This window comes from Pristiophorus japonicus, chromosome 2, assembly GCF_044704955.1.
Source record: "Pristiophorus japonicus isolate sPriJap1 chromosome 2, sPriJap1.hap1, whole genome shotgun sequence".
NCBI classification, from domain to species: Eukaryota; Metazoa; Chordata; class Chondrichthyes; family Pristiophoridae; genus Pristiophorus; species Pristiophorus japonicus.
In genome coordinates, this window is record NC_091978.1 from 224,594,223 (window position 1) to 224,618,733 (window position 24,511).

The window sequence follows — 24,511 nt, forward strand, 5'->3', positions numbered from 1 at the left end:
CCTGCCCTAATCAAACCCTTTGTCCTCATCTGCTGAGTTCTAAATTTCTCCCAGTCCCCAGGTTCGCTGCTATTTCTGGCCAATTTGTATGCCACTTCCTTGGCTTTAATACTATCCCTGATTTCCCTTGATAGCCACGGTTGAGCCACCTTCCCTTTTTTATTTTTACGCCAGACAGGAATGTACAATTGTTGTAATTCATCCATGCGGTCTCTAAATGTCTGCCATTGCCCATCCACAGTCAACCCCTTAAGTATCATTCGCCAATCTATCTTAGCCAATTCATGCCTCATACCTTCAAAGTTAGCCGCCTTTAAGTTCTGGATCATAGTCTCTGAATTAACTGTTTCATTCTCCATCCTAATGCAGAATTCCACCATATTATGGTCACTCTTCCCCAAGGTGCCTCGCACAATGAGATTGTTAATTAATCCTCTCTCATTACACAACACCCAGTCTAAGATGGCCTCCCCCCTAGTTGGTTCCTCGACATATTGGTCTAGAAAACCATCCCTTACGCACTCCAGGAAATCCTCCTCCACTGTATTGCTTCCAGTTTGGCTGGCCCAATCTATGTGCATATTAAAGTCACCCATTATAACTGCTGCATCTTTATTGCATGCACTCCTAATTTCCTGTTTGACGCCCTCCCCAACATCACTACTACTGTTTGGAGGTCTGTACACAACTCCCACTAACGTTTTTTGCCCTTTAGTGTTCTGCAGCTCTACCCATATAGATTCCACATCATCCAAGCTAATGTCTTTCCTAACTATTGCATTAATCTCCTCTTTAACCAGCAATGCTACCCCACTTCCTTTTCTTTTTATTCTATCCTTCCTGAATGTTGAATACCCAGACTGGGTCGACTGGGCCTGTATTCACTGGAGTTTAGAAGAATGAGAGCGTATCTCATAGAAACAAAGAACATTCTGACGGGACTGGACACATTAGATATCGGAAGAATGTTCGCGATGTTTGGGGAGTCCAGAACCAGGGGACACAGTCCAAGGATAAGGGGTAGGCCATTTAGGACTGAGATGAGGAGAAACTTCTTCACTCAGAGTTGTTAACCTGTGGAATTCTCTACCGCAGAGAGTTGTTGATGGTAGTTTGTTAGATATATTCAAGAGGGAGTTAGATATGGCCCTTACGGCTAAAGGGATCAAGGGGTATGGAGAGAAAGCAGGAAAGGGGTCCTGAGGTGAATGATCAGCCATGATCTTATTGAAGGGTGGTGCAGGCTTCAAGGGCCGAATGGCCTACTCCTGCACCTATTTTCTATGTTTAGTCTCCAAAGGAAAAAAAATACTTGAAAAATTTAAATCCTGGATGTATGTTCATGTTCTGAAACATATCAGGTCATTTTCGATGTTTTTTTTTTTAAACATCCTTGTTCATTTACTTTTAAATGTTTGTATTATTTTGCAGGCAATATAATGTAGATTATAAACTGGACACCTATCTGAAAATTGCTCGTTTGTACCTGGAAGATGATGATCCTGTGCAGGCAGAAGCTTACATAAACCGAGCCTCCCTCCTTCAAAACGAATCAACCAATGAACAGCTGCAGATACATTACAAGGTAGAATTCTGCTTTTGAAGAAGAACTGTTCATTACACAGCTAAAGAACAGTGGATCAGTGAGAATATTTCTACAGTATGAAGAGTTCAGCAGTCTGAGCAGCATCTCTGTTACCATCTCAAATAATAACGTGAGGCTCAAGTTCGATTCTCCGTCTGATCTGAGTTACTTGATATCAGCTAGGGAACCAGTATGGACAGTAAGTTGGTCCTCAAATCCCTGGGTCAGAGAGGAGGAAAATCAGCTTGGGTTCCTACTCCTGCTCACCATTGTGACCATTGTTGACAAATCTCTCTTTGGACATTAGGTTCGACTGGGCTTGACTCTGGTGCCTTGCACGAATGAGTAGCCCAGAAACACTTGCTGTTTATGGTTACCCATAGAGAATGGATACTTGGGTGAGGTACTGGAGCATGGCCACCACCCATGAAACCCAGTATGACTCAGTGTATTTAGGAGAGGAGTGGGGAAACAATTTGACAAAGTTTAGTCGACTATATACAGAAAATCCTCAAATTGCACAACAGATCTTTCAGCATCTGGGAAAAGATGGGTTAATGTTTTGAATGTTGTTCCTTTAACAAGACATTAACCTCTTTCAATATCTCTGTCAGCTGTGGTTCAGTGGGTAGCATTCTCTCCTCTGAGACTGAAGGTTGTGGGTTGAAGTCCCACTCCAGAATGCACAAAAATCTAGGCGGACGCTCCAGTGCAATACTGAGCAAGTACTGCACTGTCAGAGGTGCCGTTTTTCAGATGCAACGTTAAACCGAGGCCCCATCTACACTCTCAGATGGACGTAAAAGATCCCATGGCACTATTTTGAAGAAGAGCAGAGGAGTTAACCCCAGTGCTTGGCCAATATTTATCCTTCAATCAACATCACTAAAAACAAATTATCTGGTCATTATCACATTGCTGTTTGTGAGAGCTTGCTGTAAAATGTTGTGGGACATCCCGCGGTCCTGAAAGGTGCTATGTCAATGCAAGTCTTTTTTTTTCTCTCTTCCTCTCATATGACTGAATCAGAATGAATGATACAGCACAGAAGGAAGCCAATTCTGCCAATCGTGCCTGTGCCAGCTCTTCGAAAGAGCTATCCAATTAGCCCCACTCCTCTGCTCTTTCCCCATAGTCATGCAAATTTTTCCTTTTCGTATTTATCCAATTCCCTTTTGAAAGTTACTATTGAATCTGCTTCCACCACCCTTTCAGGTAATGCATTCCAGATCAGAACAACTTGTTGTGGCTTCAGCTTTAATGCTTTGTTACCAGTCCCAAATCCTCACCTCTGACTGTGATCGTGCTTTTTTTGCATTGATTACCATCACTATTAGTTTCAAATGTACATGGACTAAAAGCCATTGCTCCAAAAAGTGCAATTACAGGTCCACTGTACAGCTGCTGTAAAGGCTGTGTGAAACCCACTTGACAGTTGTTTTTTCTGGACTGAAGAATGCAGTCTTTACCAATGTAAAAGGACAACATAATTGAAATCCAAGCCCTGCCACAATGACTAGTTTCAGCCATGAATATGACTGACAGCCATCCGGTTTGGCAGTTGCTTCGAATTCCAATTCTAAAGGCTTCAGTATAAGTACGAGACCATCAGATTAGAACGTGAACTGGAGTGATCAAGCAGCAGCTGGAATTTTAGTTTAAAATACCATAATCAACAAGTCACAAATCACAAAGTAGCGACCATTGTAGAAGTTAGACTGAATCATTCAACCTTAAAAGCAATTAGTTGCAACAATCTCTTTAAAACTAGTTTAATGATTGAGGTAATTGTAGAAAATATTATGCCTTTCTTCCCTAATCCCTTTGTAAAATGTTTTCCTTTCCTTTTTAACTGCTTCTCAGGATACAGTAAGCAGCTATAATAAAAGCAGAAAATGTTGGAAAAACTGATAAAGGCAGCATCTATGAGGAGAGAACCAAAGTTAACGTTTCAGGTCAATGACCTTTCGAAAGGATGCTGCCTGGCCTGCTCAGTAATTCCAGCATTTTCTGTTTATTTCAGATTTTCAGTATCTGCAGTGCTTTGCTTTTGTACAATAAGCAGCTTGCCTGCCTCGAGAGGTTGGAGGGGTGGAGGAAGAAAGAGTAAGAGGAACAGGTTAAAAACAGTTTATAAAAAAAAAAAAAAATATATATATATATATTGAAAACTGGGTGGGGGGTAAAAGGGGAACGAGCCATGCCCCAATTATGTTATTCATAAAACAAATCTATGATCCATCAGTCATCGCAGTTCCACAGGAGTTTGAGAAATTTGCTTTTAATGTGTGATGACTGTTCCACAGATGCCTTGACTGATGTTTATTGTTCATGTTCTCTTTTTATCAGATTTCCTACATTTTTCTTTTTTTCTTTTTATCTCTTCAAATATCTTCATTATAATTAAATTGTATTTGTTTCAGGTCTACTGTGTGTTTTGAGAACCATGCAACTTCAAATGTACAGATAAAAAGAAAACATGTCCTAACAAAAATACATAATTCTTTCAAACCTTGGAATTAATTATTTTATTATTTGTGCTCACAATTTTCGTTGCTAACCATTATTTTTTTTAAATTCATTCACCGGATGTGGGCATCGCTGGCAAAGCCAGCATTTATTACCCATCAATAATTGCCCTTGAGAAGGTGATGGTGAGCTGGCTTCTTGAACCGCTGCAGTCCGTGTGCTGAAGGTACTACCACAGTGTTGTTCGAGAGGGAGTTCTAGGATTTCGGTCCAGCGATGATGAAGAAACAGCGATATACAGGCAACTCATGATTATCCGCACACGGATCCAACTGGAAACCGTTGTAACGGGATTTAAAATTTCGGCTTGGGAATGCATAGGGCCAGTGCGTTCGGAGTCCTTTCGTCCCGGGAATGCATTGGGTTTTAACTTTATAATGTTAATCGCTCTAATGGAGAAATCGTTTACCCGGCATAGCCCAATCACCGAGGGACCCGGATAATCGAGAGTTGCCTGTATTTCCGAGTCAAAATGGTGTGTGACTTGGTGGTGAACTTGGAGGTGGTGGTGTTCTCATGCGCCTGCTGCCCATGTCCATGTAGGTGGTAGTGGTCGCGGGTTTAGGATGTGCTGTCGAAGAAGTTGTGGCGAGTTGCTACAGTGCATCTTGTCGATGGTACACGGCGTGCCAGTAGTGGAGGGAGTGAATGTTTAAGGTGGTGGATGAGGTGCCAATCAAGTGGGCTGCTTTCTCCTGGATGATGTCGAGCTTCTTGAGTGTTGTTGGAGCTACATCCATCCAGACAAGTGGAAAGTATTCCATCACACTCCTGACTTGTGCCTTGTAGATGGCTTTGGGGAGTCAGGAGGTGAGTTACTCACCACAAAATACCCAGCATCTGACCTGTTCTTGTAGCCACAGTATTTATGTGGCTGGTCCAGTTATGTTTCTGGTCAATGATGACCCCTAGTATGTTGATCGTGGGGTATTCGACGATGGTAATGTCATTGAATGTCAAGGAGAGGTGGTTAGACTCCCTTTTGTTGGACATGGTCATTGCCTGGCACTTATCATCCCAAGCCTGGATGTTGACCAGGTCTTGCTGCACGTGGACACAGACTGCGTCATTATCTGAGAGTTGCGAAAGGAACTGTACACTGTGCAATTATCAGCGAACATCCCCACTTCTGACCTTTATGATAGAGGGAAGGTATTCCACTGTATAGTTTGGATTTTTTTACTCAAATCATTCTTTTTCTTCCCTCCTCCATCACTTAATAAAATCTGTTGTGCCAACGCACTATTCGTTTGTGGTAAACGAATATTCAGATCTTAATTCAATATTTTCAATACGAAACACCATAGTCATTTTGGTATCTAGTTTAGATATATATCAACCAGAAGAAAAACAAAGCAATGTTTTCATGTTCATCACCAAGCTGCTTTCGATCCTCACAATATTTAAGCGCTTTTATTTACTGAAAAGTAAAACATTCTTCTATGCTTTTGTCTTCAGGTGTGCTATGCTCGTGTCCTCGATTATAGAAGGAAATTTATAGAAGCTGCCCAACGATATAATGAGCTGTCATATAAATCTATCGTTCATGAAACCGAACGTCTAGAGGCATTAAAGCATGCACTACACTGCACCATTCTTGCATCAGCAGGTAATATATTTATATTGTTGGCCAATAATGCCAGGGCTGTGGGTAATTCTAACACCAATGTGTACAATAAACATCTACGTTGAAGTCTAAGATTTGAATTAGACTGTCCCATGGCTGGGAAGCTAAACTAGTGGAGCAATTACCTGGCTTTAATAACAAACTTGAGAATATTATAAAGTGACTGCATTTCTTTGTCATGCCATCAATTCGGAAGGGTATAAAACATAGAAACATAGAAAATAGGTGCAGGAGTAGGCCATTCGGCCCTTCTAGCCTGCACCGCCATTCAATGAGTTCATGGCTGAACATGCAACTTCAGTACCCCATTCCTGCTTTCTCGCCATACCCCTTGATCCCCCTTGTAGTAAGGACTTCATCTAACTCCTTTTTGAATATATTTAGTGAATTGGCCTCAACAACTTTCTGTGGTAGAGAATTCCACAGGTTCACCACTCTCTGGGTGAAGAAATTCCTCCTCATCTCGGTCCTAAATGGCTTCCTCCTTATCCTTAGACTGTGTCCCCTGGTTCTGGACTTCCCCAACATTGGGAACATTCTTCCTGCATCTAACCTGTCTAACCCCGTCAGAATTTTAAACGTTTCTATGAGGTCCCCTCTCATTCTTCTGAACTCCAGTGAATACAAGCCCAGTTGATCCAGTCTTTCTTGATAGGTCAGTCCCACCATCCCGGGAATCAGTCTGGTGCACTTTCGCTGCACTCCCTCAATAGCAAGAATGTCCTTCCTCAGGTTAGGAGACCAAAACTGTACACAATACTCCAGGTGTGGCCTCACCAAGGCCCTGTACAACTGTAGCAACACCTCCCTGCCCCTGTACTCAAATCCCCTCGCTATGAAGGCCAACATGCCATTTGCTTTCTTAACCGCCTGCTGTACCTGCATGCCAACCTTCAATGACTGATGTACAATGACACCCAGGTCTCTTTGCACCTCCCCTTTTCCTAATCTGTCACCATTCAGATAATAGTCTGTCTCTCTGTTTTTACCACCAAAGTGGATAACCTCACATTTATCCACATTATACTTCATCTGCCATGCATTTGCCCACTCACCTAACCTATCCAAGTCGCTCTGCAGCCTCATAGCATCCTCCTCGCAGCTCACACTGCCACCCAACTTAGTGTCATCCGCAAATTTGGAGATACTACATTTAATCCCCTCGTCTAAATCATTAATGTACAGTGTAAACAGCTGGGGCCCCAGCACAGAACCTTGCGGTACCCCACTAGTCACTGCCTGCCATTCTGAAAAGTCCCCATTTACTCCTACTCTTTGCTTCCTGTCTGACAACCAGTTCTCAATCCATGTCAGCACACTACCCCCAATCCCATGTGCTTTAACTTTGCACATTAATCTCTTGTGTGGGACCTTGTCGAAAGCCTTCTGAAAGTCCAAACATACCACATCAACTGGTTCTCCCTTGTCCACTTTACTGGAAACATCCTCAAAAAATTCCAGAAGATTTGTCAAGCATGATCTCCCTTTCACAAATCCATGCTGACTTGGACCTATCATGTCACCTCTTTCCAAATGCACTGCTATGACATCCTTAATAATTGATTCCATCATTTTACCCACTACCGATGTCAGGCTGACCGGTCTATAATTCCCTGTTATCTCTCTCCCTCCTTTTTTAAAAAGTGGGGTTACATTGGTTACCCTCCACTCGATAGGAACTGAGAATCAATGGAATGTTGGAAAATGACTGTCAATGCATCAGTTATTTCCAAGGCCACCTCCTTAAGTACTCTGGGATGCAGTCCATCAGGCACTGGGGATTTATCGGCCTTCAATCCCATCAATTTCCCCAACACAATTTCCCGACTAATAAGGATTTCCCTCAGTTCCAAAGCTTAATGAATAACAAGTCTGATATATTTTCCAAATTTTGACAGTGCATCATGTCATCTGATGCATTCATATTTGAAATAATTAACGGTAAAAGACTATTAGTGAATAAACAATAAACCTGCCTTTGGAACCCAACAACTAGTCCTCCTCTCCATTTTAAAACAAGCTGCTTATGTACCAACAATGCAATTCAACAACCTTTAATATGAAGCTGCAAAGCTATGATTTCAACATCCAGGGGTATTTAACATCCAGGAAAGATAGAATAAAAGGAAAAGGAGGTGGGGTAGCATTGCTGGTTAAGGAGGAAATTAAGGCAATAGTTCGGAAGGACATTAGCTTGGATGATGTGGAATCTATATGGGTAGAGCTGCAGAACACCAAAGGGCAAAAAACATTAGTGGGATTTGTGTACAGACCTCCAAACAGTAGTAGTGATGTTGGGGAGGGCATCAAAAATGAAATTAGGAGTGCATGCAATAAAGGTGCAGCAGTTATAAAGGGTGACTTTAATATGCACATAGATTGGGTTAACCTATACGGTGGAGGAGGCAATACGATGGAGGAGGATTTCCTGGAGTGCATAAGGGATGGTTTTTTAGACCAATATGTCGAGGAACCAACTAGGGGGGAGGCCATCTTAGACTGGGTGTTGTGTAATGAGAGAGGATTAATTAGCAATCTTGTTGTGCAAGGCCCCTTGTGGAAGAGTGACCATAATATGGTGGAATTCTGCATTAGGATGGAGAATGAAACAATTAATTCAGAGACCATGGTCCAGAACTTAAAGAAGGCTAACTTTGAAGATATGAGGCGTGAATTGGCTAGGATAGATTGGCGAATGATACTTAAGAGGTTGACTGTGGATGGGCAATGGCAGACATTTAGAGACCACATGGATGAACTACAACAATTGTACATTCCTGTCTGGCGTAAAAATAAAAAAGGGAAGGTGGCTCAACCGTGGCTATCTAAGGAAATCAGGGATAGTATTAAAGCCAAGGAAGTGGCATACAAATTGGCCAGAAATAGCAGCGAACCCGGGGACTGGGAGAAATTTAGAACTCAGCAGAGGAGGATAAAGGGTTTGATTAGGGCAGGGAAAATGGAGTACGAGAAGAAGCTTGCAGGGAACATTAAGACGGATTGCAAAAGTTTTTATAGATACGTAAAGAGAAAAAGGTTAGTAAAGACAAACGTAGGTCCCCTGCAGTCAGAATCAGGGGAAGTCATAACGGGGAACAAAGAAATGGCGGACCAATTGAACAAGTACTTTGGTTCGGTATTCACTAAGGAGGACACAAACAACCTTCCGGATATAAAAGGGGTCGGAGGGTCTAGTAAAGAGGAGGAACTGAGGGAAATACTTATTAGTCGGGAAATTGTGTTGGGGAAATTGATGGGATTGAAGGCTGATAAATCCCCAGGGCCTGATGGACTGCATCCCAGAGTACTTAAGGAGGTGGCCTTGGAAATAGTGGATGCATTGACAGTCATTTTCCAACATTCCATTGACTCTGGATCAGTTCCTATCGAGTGGAGAGTCGCCAATGTAACCCCACTTTTAAAAAAAGGAGGGAGAGAGATAACAGGGAATTATAGACCGGTCAGCCTGACATCGGTAGTGGGTAAAATGATGGAATCAATTATTAAGGATGTCATAGCAGTGCATTTGGAAAGAGGTGACATGATAGGTCCAAGTCAGCATGGATTTGTGAAGGGGAGATCATGCTTGACAAATCTTCTGGAATTTTTTGAGGATGTTTCCAGTCGAGTGGACAAGGGAGAACCAGTTGATGTGGTATATTTGGACTTTCAGAAGGCTTTCGACAAGGTCCCACACAAGAGATTAATGTGCAATGTTAAAGCACATGGGATTGGGGGTAGTGTGCTGACATGGATTGAGAACTGGTTGCCAGACAGGAAGCAAAGAGTAGGAGTAAATGGGTACTTTTCAGAATGGCAGGCAGTGACTAGTGGGGTACCGCAAGGTTCTGTGCTGGGGCCCCAGCTGTTTACACTGTACATTAATGATTTAGACGAGGTGATTAAATGTAGTATCTCCAAATTTGCGGATGATACTAAGTTGGGTGGCAGTGTGAGCTGCGAGGAGGATGCTATGAGGCTGCAGAGTGACTTGGATAGGTTAGGTGAGTGGGCAAATGCATGGCAGATGAAGTATAATGTGGATAAATGTGAGGTTATCCACTTTGGTGGTAAAAACAGAGAGACAGACTATTATCTGAATGGTGACAGATTAGGAAAAGGGGAGGTGCAACGAGACCTGGGTGTCATGGTACATCAGTCATTGAAGGTTGGCATGCAGGTACAGCAGGCGGTTAAGAAAGCAAATGGCATGTTGGCCTTCATAGTGAGGGGATTTGAGTACAGGGGCAGGGAGGTGTTGCTACAGTTGTACAGGGCCTTGGTGAGGCCACACCTGGAGTATTGTGTACAGTTTTGGTCTCCTAACCTGAGGAAGGACATTCTTGCTTTTGAGGTAGTGTAGCGAAGGTTCACCAGACTGATTCCTGGGATGGCGGGATTGACCTATCAAGAAAGACTGGATCAACTGGGCTTGTATTCACTGGAGTTCAGAAGAATGAGAGGGGACCTCATAGAAACATTTAAAATTTTGATGGGTTTAGACAGGTTAGATGCAGGAAGAATGTTCCCAATGTTGGGGAAGTCCAGAACCAGGGGACACAGTCTAAGGATAAGGGGGAAGCCATTTAGGACCGAGATGAGGAGAAACTTCTTCACCCAGAGAGTGGTGAACCTGTGGAATTCTCTACCACAGAAAGTTGTTGAGGCCAATTCACTAAATATATTCAAAAAGGAGTTAGATGTAATCCTTACTACGAGGGGGATCAAGGAGTATGGCGAGAAAGCAGGAATGGGGTACTGAAGTTGCATGTTCAGCCATGTACTCATTGAATGGCGGTGCAGGCTAGAAGGGCCGAATGGCCGACTCCTGCACCTATTTTCTATGTTTCTATGAATCCAGGCTCTGTACTGCCTTTTTGGTTTTGTTTTCATAACACAACACTGAAACATTCTGTTGAGAATAAATTCACTTAAGAAAATTTTATTTTAAGCAAACCAGAATTGATGCAAAGCGAGCCCTGGTATATATTTAGGAGCTATTTTGGGAAGGGTGAATCTTGCATATGCATTCAAATAAAACTCAGAACTTGAGGCATCAATTAGATACTTACTTGCACAAGTACACACATCTGTTGTGGTCACATCTTGTTTTTGTGCACATCTGTATTGAAACTCATAGGATAGAGGGATCAGAAAGTGAGGCCAAGGGCTGAATCCAAGGCATACATATGAATATTTTTTCTCCACTTTTGGAAAGCAATTTGGATACACAGCACAGTGAATTTATTCAATTAAATTGGGCCTTTACATTTTCTCATTTAGTCAAAGGTTTGGCAAACAAGCAATGTAGAGCTTCCTGCCATTCTAATTCATTGAGTTTTATTATGTGAAATGTCGAGGGTTGTTAGAAAAGTGCATGTCATAGAAATGATTAAATACATAGAGATAAAAATTAAAAATAATTCAAAGCAGAAAATTTTCCAGGTAAGAAAGAATGAAGGTAAAATCCAGTTCCACGTATGGATGTAATATTGTGAACAAATAACTACGTGCAGCAATGTAAAATTTAATATTCACAGCAATCCTGTTGTTTGTGTTTTCCCTGTAGGACAGCAGCGTTCCCGTATGCTGGCAACCCTGTTTAAGGATGAACGCTGCCAGCAACTTGCAGCTTATGGCATTCTAGAGAAAATGTATCTGGATAGAATTATTCGAGGGAACCAGCTGCAGGAGTTTGCTGCCATGCTGATGCCTCACCAGAAAGCAACGACTGCTGATGGTAAAGTCTTCACAGTCAGTTTTTGTCCTGAAGGTGTGTGTTTCACACCTTTTTTTGGTAGTATGTAGAAAAATGATATGTGCATGATGAACTAAAGCATGTCTTTGTTGGAACTGTAAACCTTATTTTTAATGGAGTGAATATTGACACCGCCGCCAGGCTGATGACGTGCGTGATGTCGCTCAAGTCCAGCCCGTACTGTACTGTGCTGTGTTGAAGCACTATACATTGTTGAGTTCTGCACTTTGCTGTGTAGAGAAGTTCAGCACAGAACTTCAATGCTGTATTGTCTGTTTACAACCTGACTGCGTCAAATTGCACATTACACTTCTTAAATAATTGTATTATAGTCCTCCCACTTCCTGGTAGTGTACAACAAATCTTGTTAATTACACCAGGTGATGTCATTAAATGCAGCCTCTTTTTAATGTTTTAATCAAGGCAACTGACTTACGGTTTTAAATGAAAAATGGATGGAATTGCAGAACTTCATCCCCAGAACAACAGCAAAAGTCTCTCAATTCCATGCAATAAAAACAGATTTTGACTTTTTTTGTTGCTATAAATCAATAGCAATAGGGCGCTAGTTATTTTTTATTTAAGTCATTCTGGATTGAACACCCTCAACTCAGCTGGTCCACTTCCCTGAATTTTGTCTCTGGGATAAGTAAAGGAAGAGAAATGATAGTCTTTCCTCTGGGCAATGCAGTGCACTAAAAGGCACCAACAATTTCCGTAGCTTATTTATGTTGAAAAAGAGTAGCAAAAAGCTATATAATTTTTTAATTCACTGAGGGAATTCTGGGTGAAGACTCCACCCAGTGTTGTGCAGAAGATTGCAGGTTCAATTCCCAGTGTCAGCTGAGTTTGCTGATTTCAACCTGGACAGTACTTAAAGTGCTACAATTTCCCTTGGGTTGGGGCTGGGGGAGGAACCCGCCACAGTTTCCATTTTTGATCAGTTTATGTAAGTGGACAGAAGGGAAGAACGTGATTGAGTTTAGCCGTGATGCCCTCCACAGTTGGCGTATCCCACCAATACATACTGCCTAGATCCACACATGAAGAATAGTTACTAGGTTGTGGTATAAAAGGGCTGTCATCACCACTGAAACCGTACCTGAGTTGAGTCGATTCCTTCAGTTGAGGATGGGGGGAGGGGATGGTGAGGGTGCAAAATTTGAATTAAAAAAAATTCATAATCTTAAAATAATATTGTTAATGTTTGCATTGGCATGTTAACAATTCAGTCACCGATAATAGCAATTAAAGCTTTCCACCCTTTTATTTGGAAAACAGTTTAATAAATGGAGGCTATATAATGGTGAACCATTGATTAATTTATCTCCTGGGGTGAATTGCGGTGATTAAGTTTGAGTGGGATAAATTATCTCAACAACACCTTGTCATCAAGTATTCTGTTTATACTTTGTAATATCAAGGAATTTATTTTTTGATACTGTGTAAATTTTATTTAAGTCTAGACTGTTGTGGGAAGTGCTTTGATGGCTTTTTATTTTGTGTTTGGGTCGTCAGCTTGAAATGACCAGAGATGAGAAATTGTGGGAAGATATATCTATCTCTTGGGTCTGTACTTGGCTGTCCATAATTTCTAAATTTATCCTCTCCTTTCCATTTTGATTTCGCCAAGTCAGGCACTATCTTCTGTGGAGACTGTTACAATCAGAGTGTCTGTACCAAGTGCCTGTAACACTGTTTAACTGACTAGCGCAGGGCTGTCCACTCTTTTGCCTTAGTAAGCCGCGCGGGTGCAAACCAAGGGGCCTCAGGCCATGTATTGCATTTAAATCCATGCTCGCATAATTTGCATATATCTCAAGCTGCTGATACCAATAGATCTGGTGTCCTGATTTTGGTTTATTCATCAATGAGTTAACAGTGCTGAAAGCAGCCCTATTCTAGCCTCCAGGCCAGTAAAATTCAAACGGGACTCTCCAGCAAATAAGAATTGTAAGTACAAGTAGGACTAAGAAAGAATTCCCAGATCTCGGAGGCCAAGTGTAGCCCGAGGGCCATGAATTCAGCATCTCTGGGGTGGTTGACTGTGCACGAGTGCCTTAGGGTGACTTCTTTCGATATTTTAATTTCATTATGATCGCAACAGCCTGCCAGTACAGACTGGATACTTTGTCCCCTGCTCTGTGGCACAGTACTTTGTGTAATGCTAGTGTATTAACAATATGTTGTAGAGCTAATTTAGATTTGGAGAAAAGACATTTGGATTTTATTTTTAGAGCATCAACTGAGCTAGTAATCGGGTTGGAATGGCACATAAGAAAGTAGTTGTCCTCTATATCCAAATAAATTATGCAAGTTAAAGGTGACATTAAATAATGCAAATGGTCTCTTTCCCCACGCAAATGGTGTAAACCAGTTTTTCAACTAAATTTTGTGTTTTCCTACGTTCTAAAAACACAAAATTCACTTGGAATTTATTTTGAAAGGGAGTTCAAGGTTTTTTTAAAGAAGCTGTGAATTTAACATTCTCTTCATGCTCATGAGGATGCTACTATTGAAATTGACTTTTGCCAATTTTGAAATCTGTTGTCGCCCTGAATTGACAAGACGTGCTTCTGCTCAAGATTCCCCATATTTAAGTTACTAATTCCTTGTGGAAGGTACAGAGCAAAAAGCCAGAAGCTCGCCGAAAGGGAAAGATTAAAAACCCTGGACTGTTGTTCCTAGTGGTTGTTTATATAAGGCAACTTTGTGAGAGGCCGAAGAGCTGCTCGTGGAGGCATGAATGCAATCTGATGGGGGAAGGTGGGGTGCTGGGGAGGTGTCTCCTCTGATTATTCCTCCCAGTGGGGAAACAGAGCTTGCCACATGGGAAAATGTAGGTGCAAACTACCATCACAGTACAATTAATGCACTGTTGAATGTTTCTTGCAATACTGTTCCCCTTTCTGTTGACTTCAAACTTTAAAGACTTTTTGGCTAGCAACTGCCAACCCTCCATGTTTGTCAGGTTTCATTTTCATTGAAATTTAGTCATTTAAAAAATCCATGTGACATTATATCTATTGTAATGATGTGATGTTTCCTCCCTTAATACTAGGTTCCAGTATACTGGACAGGGCAGTCATTGAGCACAACCTGCTTTCTGCCAGTAAACTGTACAATAATATTACATTTGAAGAGCTTGGAGCTTTGCTAGAAATACCGCCAGCCAAGGTAAGCTCTCAAAGTACTGAACTTATTTTCTTTTGTTTAACCTCTAAGGAAAATCCCAGGCAGCGAAGCAACAAAACAACTGACGGAATGTGCTTTCAGTGTTTATGTCCTGTCATTAATTCATTTTATTTATGCAGGAAAAACAACTTTTGAAGTGAACATTTCCTACTTATTCAGAGCACCATTTTGGATAGATTATTTGAACTTGTTTTTCATGGTTTCATGCTGACCCTGTGGACGTTGGCAAAGGTTCAGCCATCACTGACCCTCTCCGCATCTCCCTCCATTCACTTGCGAACAAGGCCTTTGCCATCCATGAGCTTATCATGGATGATTGCATTGACATTATGGCCCTGACGGAAACTTGGCTGAGGAATGATGACATCTTGCCCCTAAATAAAGCCTCCCTGCCTGGCTATACCTTCAACCACTTGCCTGCCCAGACTGCCGTGGTGGCGGTGTGGCTCTCATTACCAAATTACACCGTGGCCTGTCCCCCCTACTCCTCTGGCACTTTCTCCACTCTTCAGTATCTCGCCTTGTTCCACCCAGTCACTTCTCATTTTAAAATTCTCATACTCTACCACCCACCCAAGGACCATAAAAATGTTATCACCAAGATATCTTCACTGCTTTCCTCCCTCAGCTTCTGCATCGAATGACTTCTCATTCTCGGTGATTTCAACCACCATCTCAGTTCATCATCTCTCTCTCTTTAGCTACCCATCTATCCTCCCTTAATCTCTTCCTCCATGTAAACTCCACAACCCCTATTCAAGGCCACCTCCTCGACCTTGCCATCTCTCGTGGCTTCGCTACTCCCATCGTGTCAATCGTTGATAAGGCCATCTCTGACCACTTCCTGTATCGCTCTCCACCCACATCCCCCTTTTTCCCTCCCCGCCCCCAACACTACTTTCTTCTGTGTCCACCCCTGGAAAACAATTCTGTCCCAACTCTCTTACAACTGCACTTACGAATTCCCAACTGTCTAGTCTTTGGCCCTCCATTCAGGACATTTCTGCAGCTACCGATCTGCTTAACCACATCCTTACCAACACCTTTGATGCTCTATTCCGTATTAAAACTATTTCTCTGTCACCCTGGCCGTTTCCCCTGTTACGGCCCTCATCTTCGCTCCCTTAAGCCCAAGGGAAGCAGACTTGAACCGATATGGCGGACAACTGGTTTAGCCATTCACTGACAGATCTGGCTGGATCACATAAAGCATGCTCTTGTCTGCCAAAACTGCTCACTATTCCAGGATCATTCTGGAATGCAAAGATAACCCCCCAGCTCCAGTTAGGGATTGACAAAGGCTCTGTACAACTGAAGCATAACCTCCTCCCTTTGTATTCCAGTCCCGTCGAGATAATGGCCAAAATTTCATTCGCATTTTTGATAACTTTTTGCATCTGTGCACTAGCTTTTAGTGACCTGTTTACCTGGACACACACACCCGTTTGCTTCTCCACAGTTTCTTGTCTCTCGCCATTTAGAAAATATTCTGATGTCGTTCTTGGATCCAAAATGGATTATCTTACACTTCAAGAAGATTAAGTCAATAGATTTTCAGCCAATTTTGAATTGGTTTTCTTCAAAAGATGTTTCTGATGGCACTTAGGTTCTTGTGTATTTTTTGCCCTGAATTTCATTACTGGATTCAAGGGGAGCCCCCATATCTGAAGTGCTTGGAAAAACAACGATGGTCAACGATGGGATACCAGATAGGTCAGACGGGGTGAGAGATGCTCTTTGTCCAACCAGTAGTTGCCACACACCTGCATCTGTAGACAGAGAAGAACTTGCCTTGCGTTGGCAGGAGATTAGTGCATGCTGAGGCACCAGCTCGTAAGGCAAATTGTGACAGGGGTAATGGCACAGATGTGTGTGAAGGCCTGACTAACTATTATGCTGGATGGTTCTTCAGAAACACATCAACCATAATATAGAAAGAAACACTTCATAGAATTAGGTTTGTACTTGAAAGAAAATAATTTGCAGAGCTACAGAGAAAGGGCAAGGAATTGGGACTAGCTGAAGTGCTCTTGCAGAGAGCCGGCATGGGCTCGACGGGCCAAATGACCTCCTACTGTGCTGTTATGATTCTACGATTTCAGGATATCCCAAAGCACTTTACAGTCAATGAAGTACGTTTGCAGTGCAGTCGCTGTTGTACTATAGGTGACGGAGGTTCGGCGAATGTTTGGTGTGGAGGGAGATCCTGGCGGAGGTGCGCCGAGTGTCTTGTGGCAAAATAGCGGTGAGGGATCGTGACGGAGATGTGGCGAATGTTTGTGGCGGAGGAGCGGCAAGAGATTGTGGCGGAAGTGCGGTGAATGAGGGTACAGGGCCCAGAAGAGCTGAGGGCCCAGGGGCAGCATGGGCCTGCCCACACTGCGATATGTGTGCGCACTAGGTCCGTGCAGGAGAGCAGGTCTCCAGTCGTCCTGGTTAACCCTTGCCACTGGATAAAGGCCTAGCTTTGTCAAGCTCTTGTGGCTGGTGTGCAACGGTCACCACACGTTAAAAAACTCCACGCACAGGCATCTTTCACCCTCAATTGGAGTTCAGGACTGGAACATCGGGTCCTTCATTGAAACATCTATGAACTCATGTGGAAGCAAGTCATCCTCGTTTGAGGGACCGCTTATGATGATGATGATGATGATAGGAAACCCAGTAGCAAATTTGCATGCAGCAAAGTCCCACAAACAGTAATGAGATAATGACAAGATAATCTGTTGTGATGGTTGGGGGATAATTGTTGGCCAGGACACCGGGGAGAACTTCCTCGTGTTTCTTTGAAAAGTGGCATGGGATCTTTTATGTTGGTTTGACATCTCAACCAAAAGACGCCACCTGAAACTGCATCATTTCCTCAGGAATGCACTTGAGCATAAAATCTAGGCTGACACTTAAGTCTCTGAAGTGGGACTTGAGCCCACAAGCTACCGATTCAGAGACAAGAGTCTTACCAAGTGAGCCACTGTTGATACTGCAGTGCTTTGTGATAGGCCATGCTTTGTGTTACTGCATTAAAAAAAGGCATGTCGAAGTGATTATCAGCCAGCAAACTGGCTGCACACGCCAATATGTCATAAACCATTTTTGCATGCGGTGTTCCACTACCTGGCTATGGTTGTGGGGAACTTTCTTCACAGTATACAGGTTAACAGAGAACCAGATGCATGGCTGTTCCGTCTATTGTAACATATGCTGTTGGCATGCACCAGAGGGCGTGCACAGACAGTGACAGTTACTAGTTAGTTGTGGTCTTCAGCTTGCGTCCACATCTTTCCAAGCATGTTGCAGTACAGACTGATGGAAATGGTGCTGTGGAGTGGCACAGAGGACATTTTTATTCACAATCACCTTATGCAACACCACCTTCACATCAGCAGGAGGTTGTGTGCATCCCTGCAGGCACAAGTCTGCATCTTGGATTCCCTTTTCATTTTTACCAGTTACTTAATCTCCTGCCCCATTAGTCTTGGCATAGATTGCTAATAGATTAAGATAACCTTTGGATCTTTCTAAAGGCTTTCAGAAATTTGAGTAGAGATGGGCGGATTGTGAGGAGATTCATGTGGAGTATAAACACCAACACAGACTAGTTGGGCCAAAGAGCCTGTTGCTATGCTGTATATTCTATATTTTATGTAACATTTCCCTTTTAATTATCCCCATTTTTTAAGTTTCACTGAGAAAATGTTCTGTTCCTATAACCAGTATTAATCTTTAAACTCCCCCACACCTATGTCTGGTTTTGACTCTCAGAATTTGAATACTACTTTAAAAAAACATTTTAAAAATTTGTTCCTTAGATGTGCACGTTGCTGGCAAGACCAGCATATATTGCCTATCCCTAAATGCCTTTGAGAAGGTGGTGAGGCACCTTCTTGAACCGCTGCAGTCTGTGTGGTGAAGGTACTTTCATAGTGCTATTAGGGAGGAGTTCTAGGATTTCGACCTAGCGACAATGAAGGAAGGGCAATATATTTCCAAGTCATCCTAGGTAGTCGAGGTCGGTGGTTTGGAAGGTGCTGTCAAAGACCCTCTCTTTCTACCCCCCACCCCGATCCTCCCCCTCTACCCCCGATCCTCTATTCTCCCCCTGCCACCAACGGATCCAGTGACCTCCTCATGGAGCCGAGGAAAGCGTGGTCCACAGTGCAGGCCGCAACTATTGGGCTCTGGGATACCACGCGCATGCGCAGATGGCTGCAAAGATGTTCATGCAGATAATCACTCCCATTTAAAACTGAATGTCGAATTCAGATTTTAGAGAAACAAGTGTAAATTGACTCCACAAACCTGATGCAAAGTCGGGACGGATTCATTGTTGGTTTGCATGGTGTTGTATGAATGGAATCCAAGACTGTCAATCCAATTATTGAGAAATCTATACTTCGAGTATCTGGTTGCATGATACATAGTGCAAAGACTTTCCCCATAGAGGCACACCCTACTTACCCAAGTCCAGAGAATGGAGGCCCAGCTTGCTCGAGCCAAAGCTGAAGGACCCTGAACTATGAATAAAGGTTTCGTCAGTTTTGGCCCTCGTGCTTGGGGATATTGTGACCCTGGAGAAGAGTCAGAATAGAGCTCATCAGGACAGGCTCGGGGAACTTTTTTTTTCTACCCATTGGAGTTCCATAGGCTTGGAGGAGATGCAGTTAAGGTCTTTAAAATGATGATGAGAATGGAATGATCTGGTTGATAGCTTATTTGAGCTAGATTGAGAGGGGAGAAGTAATTTGCATCAGTACAAAATACAAAAACACAACTTTCAGATAGACGGCAGGAGATACTTTTTTTCAGTTATTGTTCTGGAATAGATTGCCAGAATGTACAGCGAATACAGAGGACATCTCGAGTTATAGAAGATAACAGTGACTAGTGTTGGAAGTTTTTTAATTCATTAGTTTGCGGAATGTGGGCGTTGCTGGCAAGGCTGGTATTTATTGCCGTCTCTAATTCCCGTTGAGAAGGTGGTGAGCAGCCTCCTTGAACTGCTGAATTCAGTGTGGTGAAGGTGCTCTCCCAGCGACAATGAAGGAACCATGATATATTTCCAAGTCGGGATAGTGTGTGACTTGGAGCTGGAGGTGTTCTCATGCCTCTGGTGCCTTTGTCCTTCTAGGTGGTAGAGGTTGCAGGTTTTGAAGGTTTTATCAAATAAACTGTGGCGAGTTGCCATCGTACATCTTGTAGATGGTACACACTGCAGCCAAGTTGCGCCGGTGGTGGAGGGAGTGAATGTTTAAGGTGGTGGATGGGTTGCTAATCAAGCAAACTGATTAGTCCTAGATGGTGTTGATCTTCTTGACTGGTGGAGCTGTACTCATTCAGGCAAGTGGAGAGTATTCCATCACACTCCTGACTTGTACCTTGCAGGTGGTGGAAAGGCTTTGGTGAGTCATGGAGTGCGTCTCTTGCCACAGAACTCCCAGCCACAGTATATATGTCCACTTAAATTTCTGGTCAATGGTGACTCGCCAGGGTGTTTGTTGATAGTGGGGGATTCGACAATGGTAATGCCATTGAATGTCAAGATGAGGCGGTTAGATTCTCTTGTTGGAGGTAGTCATTGCCTGGCACTTGTGTGTGGTGCGAATGTTACTTGCCATTTATTAGCACAAGCTTGGATGTTATCCAGGTCTTGCTGCATGCGACACAGACTGCTTCATTATCTGAAAAATTGTGAATAGAGTGGAACACTCTGCATTCATCAGCAAACATCCACACTTCTGACATTATAATGGAGGATAGGTCATTGACGAAGCAGCTGAAGATAGTTAGGCCTAGGACACTGCTGTGAGGAACTCCTGCAGTGATGTCCTGGGGCTGAGATGATTGGTCTGCAACAACCACAACTATCTTCCTTTGTGCTAGTTCTGACTCCAGCCAGTGGAAAGTTTTTCCCCCTGATCCCCATTTGACTTCAGTTTTACTTGGGCTCTTTGGTGCCACATGTGGTTGAATGTTGCCTTGATGTCAAGGGCAGTCAGTCTCACCTCACCTCTGGAATTCAGCTCCTTTGTCCATGTTTGGGCCAAGGCTGTAATGAGGGCTGGAGCCAAGTTGTCCTGGCAGAACCCAAACTGAGCAGGTTATTGGTGAGTTAGTGCTGCTTGTGACAGCATTGTTGATGATCTCAGGAGGAGACCGAGATGCGTCATCCGCTTGGCATTTCTGGCTGAAACATAGAAACATAGAAAATAGATGCAGGAGTAGGCCATTCGGCCCCTCGAGCCTGCACCACCATTCAATAAGATCATGGCTGATCATCACCTCAGTACCCCTTTCCTGCTTTCTCTCCATACCCCTTGAACCCTTTAGCCGTAAGGGCCATATCTAACTCCCTCTTGAATATATCCAATGAACTGGCATCAACAACTCTCTGCGGTAGAGAATTCCACAGGTTAACAACTCTCTGAGTGAAGAAGTTTCTCCTCATCTCGGTCCTAAATGGCTTACCCCTTATCCTGTGAGTATGTCCCCTGGTTGTGGACTTCCCCAACATTGGGAACATTCTTCCTGCTTCTAACCTGTCCAGTCCCGTCAGTATTTTATATGTTTCTATGAGATCCCCCCTCATTCTTCTAAACTCCAGTGAATACAGGCCTAGTCGATCCAGTCTCTCCTCATATGTCAGTCCTGCCATCCCGGGAATCAGTCTGGTGAACCTTCGCTGCGCTCCCTCAATAGCATGAACATCCTTCCTCAGATTAGGAGACCAAAACTGAACATAATATTCCAGATGAGGCCTCACCAAGGCCCTGTGCCACTGCAGAAAGACCTCCCTGCTCCTATACTCAAATCCCCTCGCTATGAAGGCCAACATACCATTTGCCTTCTTCACCGCCTGCTGTACCTGCATGCCAACTTTCAATGACTGATGTACCATAACACCCAGGTCTCGTTGCACCTCCCCTTTTCCTAATCTTCCGCCATTCAGATAATATTCTGCCCTCGTGTTTTTGCCACCAAAGTGGATAACCTCACATTTATCCACATTATACTGCATCTGCCATGCATTTGCCCATTCACCTATCCTGTCCAAGTCACCCTGCAGCCTCTTAGCATCCTCCTCGCAGCTCACACTGCCACCCAGCTTAGTGTCATCTGCAAACCTGGAGATATTACACTCAATTCCTTCATCTAAATCATTGATGTATATTGTAAAGAGCTGGGGTCCCAGCACTGAGCCCTACGGCACCCCACGAGTCACTGCCTGCCATTCTGAAAAGGACCCATTTATCCCGACTCTCTGCTTTCTGTCTGCCAACCACTTTTCTATCCATGTCAATATATTACCCCCAATACCATGTGCTTCAATTTTGCACACCAATCACTTGTGTGGGACCTTGTCAAAAGCCTTTTGAAATTCCAAATACACCACATCCACTGGTTCTCCCTTGTCCACTCTACTAGTTACATCCTCAAAAAATTCTAGAAGATTTGTCGAGCATGATTTCCCTTTCATAAATCCATGCTGACTTGGACCGATCCGGTCACTGCTTTCCAAATGCGCTGCTATTTCATCTTTAATAAATTGATTCCAACATTTTCCCCACCACTGATGTCAGGCTAACCGGTCTATCATTCCCCATTTTCTCTCTGCCTCCTTTATTAAAAAGTGGGATTACATTAGCTACCCTCCAATCCATCGGAACTGAACTAGAGTCCATGGAATGTTGTAAAATGACTACCGATGCATCTACTATTTCTAGGGCCACTTCCTTAAGTACTCTGGGATGCAGACTATCAAGTTCTAAGGATTTATCGGCCTTCAATCCCATCAATTTCCCGTACACAATTTCCTGACTAATAAGGATTTTCTTCAGTTCCTCCTTCTCGCGAGACCCTCTGTCCCCTAGTATTTCCGGAAGGTTATTTGTGTCTTCCTTCGTGAAGACAGAACCAAAGTATTTGTTCAGTTGGTCTGGAGGATGGTTGGAAGATGGTTGTGAATGCTTCAGCCTTGTCTGCAAGCTCCTCGAGCTTTCTTACCGTTGGAGGTCAGAATGGAACAGGCTGGATGGACCAGTTGGTCTTTTGTTATTTATTGTATGTTTGAGCAATAGGTTTGATGAGGATTGCCTGCTTTGTGTCAAATTGAAGGTTAGTGGACTATCCGTCGTCGAACAAATTATGATTGGGGCAATACAACATTAGCTTATAGCACTTAAATCAGACACACACCACCTGTCTATGTCAGGATCACAAAAATAATATAACCATGTCTCAAGTTGTATTGGTCCAGAAGATCTGCATGGAATATCAATAGTGAAGCTTCACGCACTATTTATGCTGTTGAAATTCTCCTACACTGTGCCGTCATCTCAAACTTTCTTCATTGTGTACAGAAATTCAAGTTATCACTTGTTGAACCAAGATTGCTTGACAATACGTTGCTCCAGTGCTGCTGGACTCATTTGAGCCAATCCATTTGCCTGCAGAGTGAACTCTGGAAGGTCCATCCTTTGCTCTTTTCTTGTTTACTATGCTCTTTGGAGCTGTTATCCACAGACCCTGGGTTAATCTTCATATGCTCACCAATGATGCCCATCTCTATCATTCCACTATACCTCTAATTGTCAAACAGCTTATTCGACATTGATATGTATGAACCAAAACTTCAAGGAAATCTGAAGCTGTCTTAATTCGGCGCGAACTCTACATTTTTGCTCCTCACTCATTTCCCTACTTTGTTTACTCACTCAGGTTGAACGAGAAGTTCTTACTCGACCTGGAGCTGACATTCAAACCCTATTACTAAGACTAACAACATAGGTCAAAAGAGGGATGAGGTCCTGCAGGCAGATTTTAGGGAGCTGGGAAAGAGATTAAAAAGCAGGACCTCAAAAGTAGTAATCTCTGGATTACTCCAGGTGCCACACATGAGTGAATATAGAAATAGGAGGAGAGAGCAGATGAATGCATGGCTGGAGAGATGTTGCAGGAGGGCGGGCTTCAGATTCCTTGGGCATTAGGGCTGGATGTGGGGCATGCACAGGCCCGGATGGGTTGCAACTCAACAGAGCCGGTACCAATATCCTCGCGGGGAGGGTTGCTAGTGCTGTATCCTGAGACTATGCCCCCGAGTTCGAGACACCCAGCCTCTCAGGGGAAACAGCCTCTCAGCATCTACCCTGTCAAACCCCCTCAGAATCGTATATGTTTCAATGAGATCACCTCTTATTCTTCTAAACTCCTGAAAGTATAGGCTTAATCTCTCCTAGGACACATCCTCTTGTCCCAGGGATCAATCTAGTGAACCTTTGTTGCACTGCCTCTAAGGCATGTATGTCCTTTCTCAGATAAGGAGACTAAACCTGTGCACAGTACTCCAGGTGTGGTCTCACCAAAGCCCCTGTGCAATTGTAGTAAGACTTCCTTACTCTTGTACTCCAACCCCCTTGCAATAAAGGCCAAAATGCTATTTGCCTTCCGAATTGCTTGCTGTACCTGCATCTAACTTTGTGTTTCCTGTTCGAGGACACCCAAATCTCTCTGAACACCAACTTTTAATAGTTTCTCACCCATTAAAAAATATTATGTTTTTCTATTCTTCCGACCAAAGTGAATAACCTCAGATTCGACTCCATCTGCAACCTTACTGCCCACTCACTTAACCCTTTGCAAGCTTTTTGTGTCTTCCTCACAGCTTATGTTCCCACCTAGCTTTGTATCATCAGCAAACTTGGATACATTACATTCGGTCCCTTCATCTAAGTCATTAATATGGATTGTAAATAGTTGAGGTCCAAGCATTGAATCTGGCGGCATCCCACTAGTTACACAGACTGATAACTGGAAAATGGCC

General features: G+C 43.2%; 1 protein-coding gene across 4 annotated transcripts in view; it reads left to right on the plus strand.

The window, feature by feature from the left end:
• Window positions 1-24,511, plus strand: part of cops4 (COP9 constitutive photomorphogenic homolog subunit 4 (Arabidopsis)) — a 121,010-nt gene that overhangs the window by 35,658 nt on the left and 60,841 nt on the right. For 2 of the 4 annotated variants that reach the window (XM_070871018.1, XM_070871019.1), the window contains exons 5-8: window positions 1,432-1,585; window positions 5,573-5,723; window positions 11,311-11,514; window positions 14,561-14,676. In XM_070871018.1, the coding sequence (XP_070727119.1) occupies window positions 1,432-1,585; window positions 5,573-5,723; window positions 11,311-11,514; window positions 14,561-14,676 (625 nt within the window). The remainder of the gene's footprint in view (window positions 1-1,431; window positions 1,586-5,572; window positions 5,724-11,310; window positions 11,515-14,560; window positions 14,677-24,511) is intronic. The other 2 variants (XM_070871020.1, XM_070871021.1) reach the window with 1 other exon arrangement.